The sequence below is a fragment of the Prosopis cineraria genome, unplaced genomic scaffold (assembly GCF_029017545.1).
Source record: "Prosopis cineraria cultivar Desert tree isolate PC_DT_omini unplaced genomic scaffold, ASM2901754v1 PC3, whole genome shotgun sequence".
NCBI classification, from domain to species: Eukaryota; Viridiplantae; Streptophyta; class Magnoliopsida; order Fabales; family Fabaceae; genus Prosopis; species Prosopis cineraria.
The window spans coordinates 6604553-6622832 of NW_026555334.1; the positions used below are offsets into that span (position 1 = coordinate 6604553).

At 31.9% G+C, this 18280-nt stretch overlaps 2 protein-coding genes across 2 annotated transcripts; one reads left to right on the forward strand and one right to left on the reverse strand.

The window, feature by feature from the left end:
• Window positions 1-3116: 3116 nt before the first annotated feature.
• On the forward strand, window positions 3117-5843 carry LOC129307039 (basic blue protein-like). The gene is made up of 2 exons (XM_054947893.1): window positions 3117-3398; window positions 5395-5843. Exons 1-2 carry the CDS (start codon window positions 3215-3217, stop codon window positions 5592-5594), a joined length of 384 nt encoding a protein of 127 aa, XP_054803868.1. The 5' UTR covers window positions 3117-3214; the 3' UTR covers window positions 5595-5843.
• Window positions 5844-6758: 915 nt separating this feature from the next.
• LOC129306674 (uncharacterized) lies at window positions 6759-13389 on the reverse strand. The gene is made up of 7 exons (XM_054947379.1): window positions 12775-13389; window positions 12247-12390; window positions 9586-9658; window positions 9325-9430; window positions 9141-9237; window positions 7370-7468; window positions 6759-7297 (listed from the first exon to the last, which is right to left on the reverse strand). Exons 1-7 carry the CDS (start codon window positions 13324-13326, stop codon window positions 7160-7162), a joined length of 1209 nt encoding a protein of 402 aa, XP_054803354.1. The 5' UTR covers window positions 13327-13389; the 3' UTR covers window positions 6759-7159.
• Between the last annotated feature and the right edge of the window lie 4891 nt (window positions 13390-18280).

Sequence of the window (18280 nt, forward strand, 5' to 3'; positions counted from 1 at the left end):
ACTAAGTTGCAAATAAGTGAAAAAGTTAGGATCTCAAGTGTTCAAAAACTAAAATCATTTTTAAAGTCTTTAAAATAGACAAATCAAAGTTTACACCTATGCGAAAGTATGAGATCATTTCAAACATGAGTGCATTAGTAAAAAAATTTGAATACAAAATAATTTTGCAAAAATTTAGGGCGTGCACCGTGGTTCGTGGCACCGTGCGCTGCGGCTCGTGGCACGTATCATGACAATAAACTCTGCTGTCAATTTGATAACTTTTAGGGTAACTTTTAACACGTCCCATTCCTTTGTCCGACGTCTGATTGATGCAAAATAGGTGTTTACAAAAAACTCTTTCTAAACTCTAACTAATGACTTTAATCTCCTAATCAAATTATTACACATTCAAACTTTTAAAGACGTTTTAGGATTTATATTGATTGATTATTTAATTGTTGCCACCATTTTAGGAAGAATCAGGGAAACAAAAGAAAAAGAATTCACCTTAATCTGCAGACATAAGGGATAAAGAAATCATTCTAAAGCTTTGGTGGTTAGTTGATCACTTTATGATCACATATTTTTATTACTATCAAATTTCACATAATAATTCTAATTACCTTAAAATCTCATGATGATCGGCGGCGGTTGCGATTTAATAATTAGCTTTCGAATATAAAGCAGTATTCTCCATCTCAATTTATAAGGTTTTTTTTTTTGCAAATTTATTTTATATATTAATAAACTTTATTAAATACAGTTTTAAAATTTTAATTTGTCTATAATCTTTGAAAAAGATCCTTTAATAATAAAAGATAGAGGGAATGAAATTTATTTAATGAGCGAAATAATGAGGGGTCTTGTTGGAATAATTATAATTAATAAAATTTATTTTTTTCAAAACATCTTATATTTTAATACAATAATTTTTTTTCAAAAATATCTTATAAAATAAAATGAAAGACTATTATAATAAACTCAAGTCTTGCGAAGTGTTCATTTATTGATAAAGATAAAACATTAGTATTGTTGAATTTGCAGCTTCAACACATGATTTTTATAAAAAATCAAGGTCCAATCATTTTGCTAATGCAAGATGATGATGGGGACAATCGGTACCTTTTAATTATCGAATTTTATGACAATTGTGCCATGTAGTGTTTCTAGTGATCCTTTGAAGAATTACAATAATTGAACCTTACACATTTGTGCCGGTTCTAATTAAGATCATTTAATATGGGTCGGCTTCAGTGATAGAGTCCCATAAACTATCTGTTTCACAAGCGTATGAGACATTTCTTGATCTTGATTTTTCTCATCTTGTATTGCTTGATTATCATTCTTATAAAGATTTTTCTTTTTTTGTGTGGGGTGATTTTGTGTTTCAAAATATACTATATTTTTTTTAAAAATAAAATTTTATTAATGATAATTATTACAATATTATTACCCCTCATTATTTCACTCCTTAAATAAATTTATTTCACTATCTCTCTTATTAATAAAGGGTAATTTTAAAATTTTATAAGAAAAATTAAAATTTTAAATTATATTTAATAAATTTTACTTTTGTATATAATTTTATGAGAAAGGAACCCATCATAAATTGGGACGGAAAGGGTAAAACTTAAAAAATTTACCTTATAATTAGATGGAAAAGCTTTGAGTGCTTATAGGCTCATAGCAGATAAAATCTGACTGTTCAATTCTGATTTAGATTACATGAATTTAAAATTTTTAATTGATAATCGTCATACCGTAAATTATTCTTTTAAGAAGTGACGACTAAGAGATTATATTTATTTTTAATTCTACATCCAATGATATAAATCTTTAAAAAGATATAACAAAATCAATACTAAATATGAACGGTCCCGAATGGTGCACCAAAGGCAAACTTTTTTGACTTAACCTTTGGGAAAAAAATTACTAGCAGGAAAGATTTAGTTGACAAAAAATCTCATACTTCTGCCGGACTATATTTGTTAATTCATTTATGTTTTCAAAAAAAAAAAGTGTTGGTAAAAATTTTGACATTTTAAATTTTTTTATATCTTTGTAATGATACTTTTGCTTGTAAATAGATATAATATTTAACTTATTTGAAACATTTTTAATATAATTACTAAATAAAATAAGGATGTAATTGAAGTAAAATATATAACATCTACTCCCTTCTTTTAAAAATATAAAGTATTTTTTTAAAAGTTGAATGTTAAAAAATGTAAGCTATTTTTATTCTTTTAAAGTGTAATCATTATTTTTTTCAAAAATACTTATATTAATAATGACTTTATATTTATTATAAGGTGTTTAATAAGGATAAATATAAAAAGATAGGATCAGTTTGAAAGTAAATAATTATTTTATTAGAAATGAGATTGAGTTAAAAATGTCTTATATTTTTTAACAGAGGAGATACTCAATAGTACCTTATATTTTTGACCGAACAAAATTTATAGAAAACAACTTAATCTTTCTCGACTAAAATATAAAGCATTAATAATTAATTCATGGTTTACAAAAAATGCTAATTGAAACTTTAACTTCTTAAAAAAAATTATATCTTTTTTGTTTTACCCTTATTAAATATCTTATATATTGTTTCCTTTTTTTATTTATAAGAAAAACTATTACTCTTAGTTTGTTTTTTTATATAAGCAAAATATCATCTTCCAATTAGCATTTATTACAAATTTTTTAAATTATTCCTTATAATTTGATCATTCACATAAGAAATAATTAATGAAGACTTAATTAACATAATTAATGACAGGTGTTTTAATTTAATTTTTTTATTTTTAAATATAATTAATATAGTTAATTAATTTTTTTAAACAGTGTCATATAATTTTTTCATCTTTTATAAAAACTAATAAATAAAGTAAGAATATAATTAAAAAAATAATTATAAAAATATTTTAATATCTTATATTTTAAATTAAGTAATATTTTTAAAAAATTCCTTATGATAAATAGTGGAATGAGGATGCATAGCTGTGTGAAAAGTAACAAGGAACATTAAAGGCAGACACAGAATTTAAAGGTGGTGGGAGTGAGGGACATGGTGGGACCTGGAGTCATGAATGATCATTAAGGCTTTTTCCTTCCCTTCAGCTATAAAATCCTGTTCATTCTCTAACCTAATCGCCACCAAAAACAATCACTTTCAAGTTTTTCATCTCTGTCTCTCAGACCCAAATTTGCTAATTTCTTCCACTCTCAAGTCATGGGAAGAGGCAGTGCAAGCGCAATCATCTCAGCTGCTCTGGTTCTGCTCTTCTGCTTCACCACGGTGCTCCTCTCCGACATGGCTCAGGCGGCCACCTTCACCGTCGGAGACTCCGGTGGTTGGACTTTTAACACCCAAGGATGGCCTCAGGGAAAGACGTTTAGGGCTGGAGATACACTTGGTTAGTACTTCTTCTTCTTCTTCTCCTTCGTCCATTTATTCATGAAAAAATCCCATTTTAACTATACATATATATACAGACTTGTCAGTTTCTGCATTTGGAAATATTTCATATAGAGACTTCAGGGTCTGCACATGGAATTAAGTTTTTTTCTTTAAACGTAAGCGCGTGTCCAGTCCAGTAAGAGGCCACCAGATTCCTGCAACTACACATTGAACTCGCTGCCAGAGACGGATCCACATCTAAAACAATATTATATTCCTATAATTCTTTTTAACTTTATCACATTATAATATCCATTCGCTTCCAGTTACAGGTGTGTCAAAATTACATGAACCTAATGATTACTTTCATATATATATATATATGATGATATTTTTTAAAAATTAGCAAATATTACAAAAAACGAAAAATCCAAAAAGCTAATATTGTAATTTTGACATAAATAAAATATTTATATTTTTTATTTATGCTTCAAAGTGAGTGAGGTGGTTGAAGTTGGTCAGAAAACGACCTCCATGGTCTCATTTTATTAATGCTATATGCATGTACGGGAACTCTAGTATCAATGTAATTAATAGATGGGGTTACTTGTGTCAATAAAGTCAAAGGTGATGTTTTTAAATAGTTTCTTACCTTCGATTCTAAGTATAGAAATTTCTAGCAACCTTGTCCACTTAAGAAGGACAATTATGTGGTAAAGATAGTATTTAAAAATAATGAATTAACTTTATTAACAAATATTAATGTTAGGATTTTATTCATAATCTAAAATATCTTGAGATCAGAGGCATGTTTTGATATTAGTGATTTCCCAAGGTTCATGTCACCTAAATGTTTTTAATAAAAAAACTTATGAATAAACTTTTCAAGTTTATACTTTTTTTAATATATTTAAAAAAATCTAAGTTATAAATAAGGTTGATTTTGAAAATAAAATTAATGCTATACCTTTTTTTTATATAAAATAACTAATATATAGGAACATTAATTTATTTTAAAAGATGATTAATATATAAAACTCGAGAATGTCCTCTCCTCATCCTATATTTAGTTACTTATTGAAAGTAAGAGAAGTTTGGTTATTCCCTCTCCTCTTCTTCTTCCTTTTTTTAAAGTATTTAAGGAGGGACTTGTGGTCATTTTTATAAAACACCGTAGATATATTACGTGTTCTTCACATTATCTTTAATCAATCTTGGTTTATGTTTTCTAAACTTCGATTTTTAGCTTCTTAAAAGATAAGTTTAATACGATTGAAGTTGAAAACCTTGTTAATTTTCAAATTTTTTTTATTAATATAGTTTACATATTACTCATTGGTTTCAATAAAAAATACTTGAAGTAACTTATAAAAAGAATCAAAGAGAATACATCATTAAAATTATTTAGAAATTTCTTTGATTTAAATTTTCACATTTAATTACTTGAAGTGTTGCTTATGTTTTTGAATCGAAAAGAGCATATTTTAAAAGTTAGTTGATCAAATCAGTTGTAGATCTCATAGTTCACATAAACAACAAATCAAGTTGGATGAATAGCTTACAATAAGGAGTGTGCATGAGTCAAACTGAGTCCCTGGTGATTCATGCGACTCGAAAACCGGCTCAACTCATTACTTCGTCATATAATACAAGATCCTACAAGCCAGTAGTACTTAATTTGGTAACCCTGTTATTATTATAAATCAAGGCTATGTTCAGGTAAGATCTAAACGAAAGTTTGAGTATTAAAAGCTCATTGGAAAACATGAAATGTTATTTGAATAAAAAAATAATCAAAAGAGCTTTTGATTCAGAAACTTGTTTACATGGAAACTAGAAATATGAGCTTTTGGTTTTAGTTGAAGATCAAATTGACTTTTAATTTTTTTTAAAAAAGTATTCAAACATGAATCATGTTGAAATCACTGACATTTTCTCTAATTTTCAATTTGCAAAACTCAGTTTATTTTAAATTTAGTTTTGCAACTTCTAATCCAAACACACCATCACAGTGTTCAACTATCGCCCCGGGACTCACAACGTGGTGATAGTGAACAAGGCAGGATACAATACATGCAGGACTCCGAAAGGTGCACAGGTTTTGGTTTCAGGGAAGGATCAGATCAAGCTCGTCAAGGGACCCAACTACTTCATCTGCAGTTATCCTGGCCACTGCCAGTCTGCCATGAAGATTGCTGTCAATGCTGTCTGATTATGTGTGTGTGTGTGTGTGTGTGTGTGTGGGGTGTAAGATTCTAATTTCTACATCATGTATCTGCTTTAGTTTACTACTAAGTTGTTTGAGTGTCTCTGATTAGTTGCTATTAGCCCATTACTAGTCACGTGCATGTGGGTGTGAAGAGAATGGTGTGCTGTGATGTAATGATAATATATATGTTTGCTGCTTTGTAATGCTGATAATGGATTTGGTAATAATAAATGTGTGAAGGAGATTGGTTTGTGCTTTGGTACTGGGAATGGAATTGGAAGGGGTTAAAAAAAGTTCATTTAATTCAGAATTATAAAATGCAGGGAAAATTAGTCAGTTAATTTAGTTTCAATAATTTTGACTCAATTGCAACTTAATTATTAAATTCTAACGTGCAACTTAATTACAATTTTTTTTTTTTCAATTATAACTTGATCTCTTCTACCCCGGGGGAAAAAAAAAACTCAGCCAAAATGTATTTTAATCAAAAGGAAGATAAGTAAACTCTTATGTTATTAAAACCTAAACCAAGTAGCCGATCAAAGCATTGAACTGATGGACCAACATTCTGGCTAGTACAGTCAAGAGTTTTGGAAAGATTGGTCAAGTGAAATTTTAAATCTTTTTTCTCTCATTATGGAGCCTAAACTGCTATCATTTTCAGTTTAAATAAAAGAAAAAATAGCAGTATATTAACTTTGTGCTTTAATAACTATGTTGGTTGATTATGTGTGGTTTATACATGGACATTTCAATTTTTTTTTTTATGTGTACTCTTTATAGGGTTATATATAAATATTTTTATATATTTTAATTTAATTATATTAGTTTAATCATGATTGAATTGATCCTGATTCAACAACAATTGAATTACTGACTCTTGAACAACCATTTTGACTTGTTCAACAATCGATCTAATTTTTAGTAGATCTTTAGTATACTTACAAAAGGCACATAACACAAGGGGAAATAACAATTGAAAATGTTAAAAATTTAAATATTTTAACAGCACCGCCCAATCAACAAAAGTGTCGGGAAAAAAAATCAACAAAAACTCTAAATGGCAGTTTCATTTTGAATCACTTAGTGGTAGGTACATTTACTAACCTTGTGAATCACATAGAAACTAACGTTGTCTTTCTCAATAAATCAGGTCAGTAATGGCTAAAAAAAAAAATGACATGGCCTTTTTATTGCATGGCCAAGTGTGACTTGTTTATTTGGGTACATGATGGAATAGAGTTTTGAACCTAAAATCTCTTGCAACTATTCACACATCCCTTACCACAAAACTATACCTAGTGGTATTAAATTCCTTTTTTCCTTTTCCTCTTCTGGTCAAGATGAGAAATTCAATTACAACACATACAATAATAAAAAAGAAATAAATTTATGCACTCCATTGTCATTAACTTTATCCTCCCATCTTATATTAGCCAAAGGAGGGAAAACACTCATCTTCCTAACCTATGACATGGTGGGATACAAGGATTTGTACATTCCTTATCCATCTCCAGTCTCCAAACAGAACTTGGGATATCCACATTGAGCTATGCTGAATTGCTGTTTCAAATTAGAGGACTGTCTTCTTGAACTATTTTATCAGCTGGGTTTTCCATTGCCCAGACAGTAGCATCTTTCAAACCATGTTCAAAGAGCCGGTCGATAATGTCATCTTCCGCTGGTTCAAGCGCCCATTTGAAAAGCTGAAATGATTTGAAGCATAATGCTCATCACCTTGCAAAAGGGAAGGTCTAGATTCAAAAACTTAGATGTACCTGTCGAGGACTAGCCGCATTTTCAGGATTACAGTCAGGGCTAATGATCCCTACTGCCTCTAATCCCAGTCGACTTGCAGGGAAAGCACAAACGCGAACCTGTCAGGAGGCAAAGAGAGCTATGATGAAGTTTGAAATATAGTAACTTGTCGAAACATTAATGACAATGAAACGAAAGAGGGAATTCATATGAGAACTGTTGGCAGGGATGGCTCTCTGAAGAACAAAAGTAGAGATGAAGAAGAAAATGTGCACATTGTCTTTAAGGCATAGGTAATACTTTTCTTTAGGCTTAATTCACTCCTACCCATTCCAATTTTCAGGTACAAGTTGGATTGATAGTGAATTTCTTTTAGGATACAATGAAGACCCTTGAGTATAACATGCACTACCAAAACTCAAGCCAAAACAACTATGATTTTTACAAAGTGATAATTTAATTTTATCTCTGGTGCATTCAAAGAATAAAGGCAATGCATTTCAATCGATGGATCTCCAAAATAAGTGATGGTGAGAGGGTATTTATAGATACTAAAGTAATATCTTTTAAGCAATAAAACTCTCCTTAAAAATTATAACCAATGTTAGTTCATAACCCTTATATTGTTCATGAACAATCTTATGTTAATTCATAAACATCCCTATGTTGGTTCATGAACCTACATAGTTTATTAATTACTATTAACTAAGGGTCATTTATAATAACTTTCCATGAAAAGAAACATCCTTTTAACATGTAGAGTATCTTGAAATACACTTCTTTTTACCAAGTGACACCTTTTAGTTTTATAACCCTCTAAAGGTATCTTTAGAATTTAAAGAGACATAATCTTGGTGACCATAACTCTTCACATAAACCTTCATAAAAATTCCTTAATTTATAAGGACATGACTTTTCAAAAAACATCTCTTCATTTTGAAAATATTCCAACAAGAACCTCAACAGGATACAAGTGAATTTTTTTCAACAATAAACTTCACAATCATGCCCTCAAATCACTCTACTGTAGTACAGCCAGCTATATTCATGATGCAGCATGCTTACAGATTTAAATTTGGTAACTCATATTGAAAACCTTCCCCAATTCACCATTATTATTGGATTTGGAGAAGTAACAAAATCGAAATTTAAAAAGGGAATAAGGTTTTGATTTGTTGACATTTGCTTTGTTAACTCAAGATATAAAAAAAAAAAAAATACTCCCCATGGTCTCAAATATAAGTCATTTTATTCAAAGTCCTAGGGTTCAAAATATAAGTCATCTCTCTGTAGTAATAGTAGTAGTAGAGAAAAAACCATGACATTGGTTAATTTTACCCCTGAAAATTGAATTCTTGAATGACTTCTCTAAAGCTTTCCATCCATGGAGTCTATCATTTAATCAACTAATTGCCAGAATACCCCTTTTTTTACAGAAATTATCTCGTGATGTTAAAGGCATCCTTGTCTTTAAATTTTTTTTTAATAGAAAAATTATTCATTCATTTCCCATTTCACACCCCATTCACCAACATGACATAGGCCAAGGGAGCAGTGAATGTGATCAAGCCTTCATATGCAACCAACATGAAGAATTTTTACCAGTTTGCCCAATAGAACTTTTCACAAGACAAAATGCACACAGAGGAAAGATCCCCTGGCTTAGAAGAAGTATGTTAATAAAATTAGAGAGAGAGAGAGAGAGAGAGAGAGAGATAAGGCCTGACAAGTAATGAGTCAATTGAAAATCAAAAGCTCATCTTCAAATCAACTCCAGAAAATATTGAATACCGTTTGTGCAGCAGATGTTGGTGGCATAAACAACATCAAACCACCATCCATGCATAGTCGGTTTCTAAACATTGTAGCAGGTCTTGGTGCAAGATACCTGAAATGAGATATAACTTACTTTAAGTTCCCCAAAACTTTATAACGTGGGTGAGAAAATATCATGCAAATATTGCTAATAAATCACCCTGGAATAAAGGAAGAAGTAAAAACTGCATTGACAAGATCTTCCCGGGACTCAAACTGATCCACCAATAAACCCCTTGGTCTCCAAAGAAGCTGTGTCACGGCAACTGCAATAGAAAAGCTACGATATAAGGTTCATCAAAGCTTTATAAAATCCTAGAAGAAGCAACTCTCCTTTCTTTTGTTCTTTGCGTAAATGCAGTTTCAAGCATCTATCATTAATAACAACTGTTAACAGAAGTATATGAACATGAAATATCACCTCGAACTCTTCCATTGCATCTAACATGAGCATCTTCAGGCAGAAACTTGTTAAGAACATCACGGAGAACAGCCTGTGAAGAGAAATATTAAACCACACAAAATTGTATTTGAACTTTATCAAGAGATGTCCCAAAGAATAGGCACTTCTCTTGAGAGAAACCTTAAAGTGGCTTCACATACTGGATAATAACTTTATTACTTTGTCAGAAGCCGCTTATACAGACCACAAAGGCTCTCATCTCAATTTTGCAAACTATCCACAATGGTTTGCATCATAAATTGTCAATTTCTCCAAGTCAATATTTCCTTCAGTTTTGCAATATTATTAATTGAAACTTATCAACAGGTGCACTAGGCATGATCATGGGTTGGGAACATTTTTGGACATAAAACCTTAACTAGAAACTATGATTAAACAGGAAGGTTTCCCAAACACATTAGAGGGGGGAAAAGAGCTACAATTCAATAACCTGACATTACTCTAGCAACATAATAGATATATGATTTTTTTCTCGTTTCATGTTGGGAGGTTCTGGTTGAGTCAAAGAAACATAAGGCAATGCTGCAGGGAGGGAAGGTTGAATTTGGCCAAATATGTAGGGCCAACCTAACTTGCAGTTTTTCTTAGATCATGGATCTCCAAATTCAAATATATCCTATTCCGCATGTTATTTATCAGGTTCCATGGATCTTATCCATTTAAAAATTCCAGTGATTTGTGCTCATGATCAACTTTAAATAGGGGTATCAGCTACACCTGAGCTACTTTGAGACATAAAAGAGACAGACGTATGGAATAACACAAAATTAATATTAAAGGAAAACCATTCAAAAAGGTTGCTTATCAGCAGTTATGTGGCAAACGGCAACAGAGACATGCAGATCAGAACCCTAAAAAAGTTTCCTTGCTGCAATAATTCATTGATTGCAATTTGCAACACAAATGAACGTGGGGGGAAAACTCAGCACAGATCTTCTGCTATCAACATAGCAGCGACAAAATAGAGATAAGGGTTGCTACAATAGATAAAAACCCTGGAGAGAGAATAAAGAGTAATAAAGAGTAATGACTCCATAACCTCATATAAAGTTTTAAGAGACAAATACATCAGAAATGATGACAAGTTTTAATAGAGCAATTCACCATTTTGGAAGTACCTTGTCTCTTTATGCAAATATCGCTTTGAGTGTTAGAGATGGGCATAAAATCAATTTCTGGAAGGATATAGGTTTGATAACAATCCTGCATTGATAAACTAATGTCATGATAGTCCCAAGAACACTATGGATACTCATGCTAGAGTCAGTGACTTTGTTAGTGAAAAGAGGAGAATGGAAGTTAAATATACTAAAACTACCTCTGCCCCATATGGATATCTTAAAGATAAGAGCTGTGGCACCACTTAATGATAAAGATGGCATTGACAAGTTTAGATGGAATGGAAACAAAGCATCACTGGTGGTTTATCAGTATCATCAATGTACAGGGTACTAAGAAACATCAGTGATCATGATGCGGCTCCATTATGGAAGAAAGTGTGGAGTTTGAAAGGACCAAAAAATAAAATGCAGGTTCTCTCATGGCTAGAAGCACATGAGAGGCACCTAATTTCATTAAGAAGCAATTGGATCATAGGAAGCTCCCTGATATGCTCAGGATGCCAGCAACACGAGGAAACTGTATTACATGTAACAGGGAATACTTAGTGCTAAACAAGGTCTGGAGGAAACTTCTCAAAGATAGGAAGATTCCAAAGCTTTTTAGCAAGCGCAAAAGTGGGTGGTTACTCACAAATCTGTCAAAGGAAGAATGAGTGAAGAGACACCAGAGTACACTTTTCGTTGTCACATGTTGGTACTTGGTGTGTCTGGACATGAAGAAATGCTGCTATGTTTGAAGAAGGTTTCCAACTACCAGAAAGTCATGATGGTATTTTTTTAATACTCTTTATTACATGCGCATTAGTGGGAACCATGACACACTGACCAATGGTAGGCCTTCAAACACAGCAAGGTGCAGATCCTTATCAGGCAGGACAAAGGCAAACATAGATCGTTTAACAAGGGCTGGTCAGTAACAAGGATGGGAAGTGGATAGGAGGACTCATACATAGGTTGGGCAATTGAACCCCACTTGAAGCAAAGCATTGGAATATTGTAGCAAGCTTCTGATTTATGAAGAACCTAGGCATCAAGAGGTTCACAGCAGACAGTGACTCGCGTATGGCTATCACTCTACTTGAGGAATTGGTGAACAAAAGAGAGACTCAAGTATACATGGAACCAGATTGGGCGGTTAGGACTACAAATGCCAAACTTGTGTGCTAATGCAATGGCAAAGCAAAGTAACCAGTATCTATTGGGCCTTAGGCTCCTGAAAGAGGAACCATCCTAGCTAAATAGGCTTATTTTAGACATAATAAGGTATCTCTTGGCCTCAAATAGCTTAGTCTTTAATCATTTGGGATTGTAGCCCCATATATTATCCCAAAAAAAAAAAAGCAAGAGTAATGATAAGAAAGTAATTTATCCAAGGTGGTTTGATAAGCTATATTGTCATTGATGTATGAAATTTGAAAACAAGAAGTGTAAATTGGCATTGTTAACTTACAGATAGCACAGAGAATAACTTAATATACTCTCAGAGGAAGAAGCATACCCCCAGCCTAAATGCAGTCCCCTGTCTCCGACAATCCTCAGCCAATATTTTAGTAGCTTTCAAGGCTTCTTTCATACTTGCTCCAGAAGCAATAGTGACACAGACTATAGCTCCCGCAGAAGCACCAGCTAAAGGCGTGCTTTCCTGCATCAACATGGAAATTAAAATCGCAAGGAAATGAGTAAGATATAAAAGGTAACGGCAGAATAAGCAAACTTGTGTCGGCACAAGGAAAAACAAGAAAACATAAAGTTATGTGCCAGGAACTAAGAAGGCACATTACAAATATACATTACGAAGCAGAAAAGGACGGCTCACTTCAAAATATAGGAACAAGCCACCACATTCCAGGTTGCATGCGTCTTAAAAATATTCATTGGCCTTACAAAATCCATACATGAGCCCAAACACCCAAGAAATGCCAGCTGATACTTCCCATACACATCAATTGTAACTATATATTTATTTAAAAATAATGCGCAAACACCCAAGAAATGCCAACTGGTCCTCTCCAGTGGAAGACCTTACCTTTATGTAACCATTCTCGATAAGAAATTGGGCAACCCCTAGATAGTAAGGGAACAGAAGTCCAGCAGCGGAGAAGCTGAAGCCAGGACTCGTGATCAAGCGCCTGTTTCGCTCGACTTCGACGTCTTTAACCCTCTGTTCCCACACAACATCTGGCTGAATCTCGTCCTCCATCACGGCCCCGATTTCCTCTCCATTAATTTTCCCTTTCTCCGTTGAATTCTCAAACATCGCCACAGTGCCCGAATCTCTGACGAGGCTTCTGCGCCGTCTCATAAACAACCGTGACGCAAGGCCCAAGAAAAGCTCGCCGGTGGCCACAGCAAAGGGTCTTTTCTCGGAAGAAGGAAGAGTTGAAGAAGAGGAAGAAGAAGCACTGTTTGTAGAGGGTTCGATATCACGTGGTGATGAAGAATTAGCAAAGAAGGTTAGTGTTCTGGTGCGCAGGAGATGCGTGTGGCGATGGAGGACAATGGAATTGGGTTTGGGGTTTGAAGAAGCGAAGTGAAGGGTGCGGGAGAGCGGGAAGCGCGAAAAGAGAGAAGAAGCCATGAACGAGGCAGCGAGCGAAACGTACTTCTGAGTTCTGACCTCATGGCCGTTGTTTGTTGAGAAATGGCATTTTCTTGTTTACTTTCGGATCCATGTTGGGTGCTCATTGTTTTATTGTTCTCAAAGATAAATTTTTATTTGCTGGTAAAAAAAAATTATTTATATTTTCAGGTTAGATTAATGTCATTCACATGATTAAAATAATTAAAATTTTAAATATTATTAGGTTAGATTAATTTATTCTTTAATACAAGAAAACTGTGCATCATTGATAACAAAAAAATGTATAAAATTAATACAAAAGTAAATATTTAAAATTTTGTGCAAGGATAATACTCTCTCCATTTAAAAATATAAGGTATTTTTAACCGAATGTCACATCTTAATAAGGTGGTTACTTACTTTCAAACTAACCAAATTTTTTTCATATTTATCCCTATTAAATATCCTATAATAAATAGAAAATATTCAACAATAGGGGCACTCTTAAAAAAAGTAATGATTATATCTTGAGAAAACAAAAATATTTTATATTTGTTAACATTCAATTTTTAAAAAAATATTTTATATTTTTGAACAGAAGGAGTATCATTTTTTTTTACTATCAATGCCTCAACTATCTAAAAAAAATATAAGAAATTGATTAGCCATAATTTTATAATATAATATTTTATTTAATAATATTTTTTTAGTTAAATGATATTTTAACCCTTATAAAAAAATAATATAATTAACAATAGAGGGCTTTGACAAATAAAATTAAATATTAGAGATTTTAAATTTTTAAAAATGAGTGGACTCATGTGCAACTGCTTTAAAATTTAAGAGGGTTTTATGCATTTTAACCTTTTTTTTAACAATTCATTCTTCAATATTGATAAATTATAGATATTATACTAAATAAAAAAGTATACATGTTATAAATTTATTTTTCAAGCATTTCATGAGCTTTGATTAATCATGGCAATGTTGTTTATATCTAACAATCACTTGTAAATATTTGTGCTTGACTTATAAATGTGTATGATAATTTTTTTTATATATGAACAAGTCATGTCTAAATATTTACAAATAATTATTTATATATGAATAATAATAGGTTTATGATTAACTAAAGCCCATGAAAATACTTAAAAATAAATTTATTTTTAAATATTTGGACATAACTTGTTCATATATAAAAAAAAGTTGTCACATACATTTAGAAATCAAGCTCAAAATATTTGGACAAGTGATTATTTATATATGAATAATATTCCATCCATGATTAACCAAAGCTCATGAAATGCTTGAAAAATAAATTTATAACATACATACTTTTTTATTTAGTATAGTATTGACAATTTATCAATATTAGATATTGACAACTTTTTTTATGTATGAATAAGTAAAGTTTAAATATTTACAAGTGATTGTTTGGATATGAATAATAATGTGTCCATGATTAACCAAAGCCTATAAAAATTATTGAAAAATAAATTTATAATATTTATACTTTTTCATTTTACATAATATTGATAATTTGTCAATATTCAAGAAACAAATTGAGTTTCAAAATTTGACAATTTTTTTTACTAATGGACAAGTTATGTTCAAATATGTACAAGTGATTATTTGTATATGAATAACAATGCTTCATGATTAACAGCAATTCAGATAAATGCTTGAAAATAAAAGCTATAGGATATATATTATATTTTGTATTTTATTACTAGAAGGCTTTGGTAATTTAGTGGCACACTAACCAAGGGGTCAAGGTTCAAATCCCCCTTGATCCCTTGGCCCTAATGATTAAAAAACTAGATTGAATTAGGTGGTTGGATTAATCAAACCATCGATTGGTTAGGTTAATAGCTTGGTCAAGGCCAAAAAATTATTTGGGAATTGGGCTAGATTAGGTTACTTTGGACCAGTGGTTAGACCTGAAATCGGGATCAAGCAGGGAATCGAGTTTAGTTTTTAAAAATTGGATTGTTCCAAAAAAAAATACCATTTTTCTTTTTTTATTTTTTATCATTTTTTTTGAAAATGATTAATTTTTTAAATCATTTGATGTTATATTGTATCATGTGCCTTGTTAAGTCATGATAAACTTAAAATATTTTTTTATTTTTAAACTAAGTAGTAATTTTTTATATTTAGATTATTATATACATATATAATTTTTTTAATTTAATTATTATGTCGACGATTCGACCATTAATCCAACCTAGTTTGATCATATAAACTATAAACTGTTAGCCTTTTTGGTTCAATATACTATCTGATTCTAAAAACATTGCTTGGCCGCTTTGATTGGGTTTGACTACCGAAGCTTCGACAACGGGTGGTAGATGGCTGGCCATCATCAATGAAGCTCCGACAACTGATATGGTGGCCTTAGAGGCCGATGACTGAAACACTTTTAAAAAAAAATAGAGAGAGAGGTGGGGGCATTTGTATCATTTCAACAAAATATTTAATTACAATTAATCCTGTAAAGGAACTTCAGATTCCTTCATATTTTCAGCAAAATATTCAATTATAATTAGGGCCTTTGGGCATGTAAAGGAACTTCAGGAACTTCAGCAAAATCTTGATTGTGAGGGATCTAATTAATTCTCCCTTTTATCTTTAAAGTATTTGCAAAGGAGTAACTGACATTACAAAGTTCAATAATGTGAAGCAGTTGTAATCTTCTTTTACCTAAACATGTGGCGTGTCATGTGACTTGTTAATTGGGTATTCATTTATCAATTCAAAATTTTGTTAGTTTGCACCAATAATAAAATAATATGTCGCATGTTATATCTGTCAACACTACCATAGGTTATATATGTATTTGTCAATCAATCATATAACTACCCATAATACACTTGTAATTTGTCACATCAGTTTATAGTAAGTGTGGGCTCACAAATCTCTTTTTTTTTGAAAAAAAACAAAATATTTGGTCCTATAGTTTCATTGAGTTTTTCTTTTAGTTCATATAATTTTTTTTCAATATTTTCAATTCTTATAAGGATTAAAAATGTTAAAAAACTAAAACTATAAGAACTTAAAAATAAAGGCTACTCAATCTTTTTGAAACTATATGGACTAAAAATATTAAAAATTATAAAAATTAAAAATAAAATCTAATAAAATTATAGGGATCAATGATTATGTTTTTTTTTTATTGACAAGTTTTTAGTTTGCTAGTCAAATTACATCCATCTTATCTTTCGATTCTTTAACTAAACACATGTATCGTGATTTGATATTAACCATTAGTGCAAGCCAACTAATGCTCTATTTGATAAGAAATGTTTTTAAGAAAAGTGGAAGTAGAAATATAAAAGTGGAGATAGAAGAAAAAGTGAGGCTTAAAAATGTGTTTGATATACAAAAGAAAGTGGACTAAAATTTATTTAATAAATATATTTATTTATTTATTTTTTGAAAAAAACAAAACACCCATAAAATTTTAACAAAAAAGTCTTCATTGTCATCAAAACCCATAGTCGATGATCTCTAACTAGGTCTCCTAGAATTGCTTTCTGATTGTCTTTTCCATCGGGAGCGTGGCAGACCCACCACTACCTATGTGCTTCTTCATCTTTTGCTTGTGCCATCATTTCTACAAGTTTTTTTTTTTTTTTGCTGAAAATCAAAGCCATTAGTGAGTCTAACCCATTTGAAACTACTTGCACTTCTTTGAAATGTCTCCTTCTCGAATTTATGGTTTTCAACTCTTCATGTGAATACGATCCATGAGGAGAGCAGGAGCCACAGTGAATGGCGCCGTTTCCATAAGAGTCAAAGCCATAGCCTTCCTCGGAGCCGCCATCAAAAGATTGGTCACCGTCGTGGACCATTGCTGTAGATGATCTGGAGCTTGCCGTCGAACGTGACCCTTCGTCATCTTCGCAGTTGGCCTCGAATTGTTTTATGGGGAAGGTGTTGGGGCAAAATGGTCAGCAAGAGAGTTTTAGATAAGTGGAATTAGGCTTTTTGGGTCTGAGTGTAGAACTCAATTTTATCAAATTTGATGGTACTCAAACTTCATTTGGCATGATGAAATAATTTTTGATAGAATTAAATTAAAATTTAAACAGAATCAGATTTTAAAAGCATATTTAATACGACAATAGAATCTTAATATAATTTTAATAATTTTGATAAGTTTTTTTAAAAATAACAAAAGATCAAAGTGCCCATTTCAATTTGTTTTAAAGAAAATCTCATCCGCATCTTTTGCTTGCAACCCCATCCATGACCACCTCTGCTGCATGTATGATCTGCAAGGCGGTGCTTGTGATTACGAAGCTCTCACTATAGCCCTCTAGAAATCCCTTTCCAATTCCTCTTTTGATATGGTTTCCCTATTCCTGAACCTCATCAACCCTAATATGATGAGTTCAAAGCGGAAGTTATGCTTTTCAAAGAGGTCGCAAACGACGTTCATAGCAACGGACTGATGAACTTTCGTCAAATGGTGCAATAGGTGACCAAAGCGAGGCTGGACAACTTGCAGATGCCAATGGTGCCAATCCTAAAGCTAGAGCCACAGATCCCTTCCAATGGCATCAGCACTGTTGGAAAGGAGATAACGTTGCAGCGTCGAGAGAGCTTCTTGCAAGTGATCGCAAGTGCTGGCTTTACCATTAGATTCGCCTGATGAGAGGAAGAAAGCAAGAGGGATACTAGTAGGACTTGCAGACAATGAAAGGGAGGGAGAGAGTATAGTCATAGTAATTTCATGGAATTAGCCCAATTCCATTAACAGGATGATGGGAAAATCTGGGGTTTTTGGCAGAATTGGATTCCATGAGGAATCTGAATTAGTGCACACCAAATCATGGAAAGTTTAATTTCATTGCCATTTCAATATCTCATGAGCCCAATTCCATTGCACCAACCAGGGCCCCAATTCTCCAAGAATCTCTTCATGCAAACCAAACACACAAAATCTTGGGTTCCACTTTCCTTGCTC

Bases quoted from the DNA above. Each gene is read 5' to 3' on its own strand.
- LOC129307039 (XM_054947893.1), top strand. From the start codon at position 3,215: ATGGGAAGAGGCAGTGCAAGCGCAATCATCTCAGCTGCTCTGGTTCTG. The intron at 3,399-5,394 runs GTTAGTACTTCT...ACACCATCACAG, and splicing joins TAGGGCTGGAGATACACTTG to TGTTCAACTATCGCCCCGGG.
- LOC129306674 (XM_054947379.1), bottom strand. From the start codon at position 13,326: ATGGCTTCTTCTCTCTTTTCGCGCTTCCCGCTCTCCCGCACCCTTCAC. The intron at 9,659-12,246 runs GTATGCTTCTTC...TTCTCTTCACAG, and splicing joins GGACTGCATTTAGGCTGGGG to GCTGTTCTCCGTGATGTTCT. The intron at 9,431-9,585 runs GTGATATTTCAT...TTTCTATTGCAG, and splicing joins ATGCAATGGAAGAGTTCGAG to TTGCCGTGACACAGCTTCTT.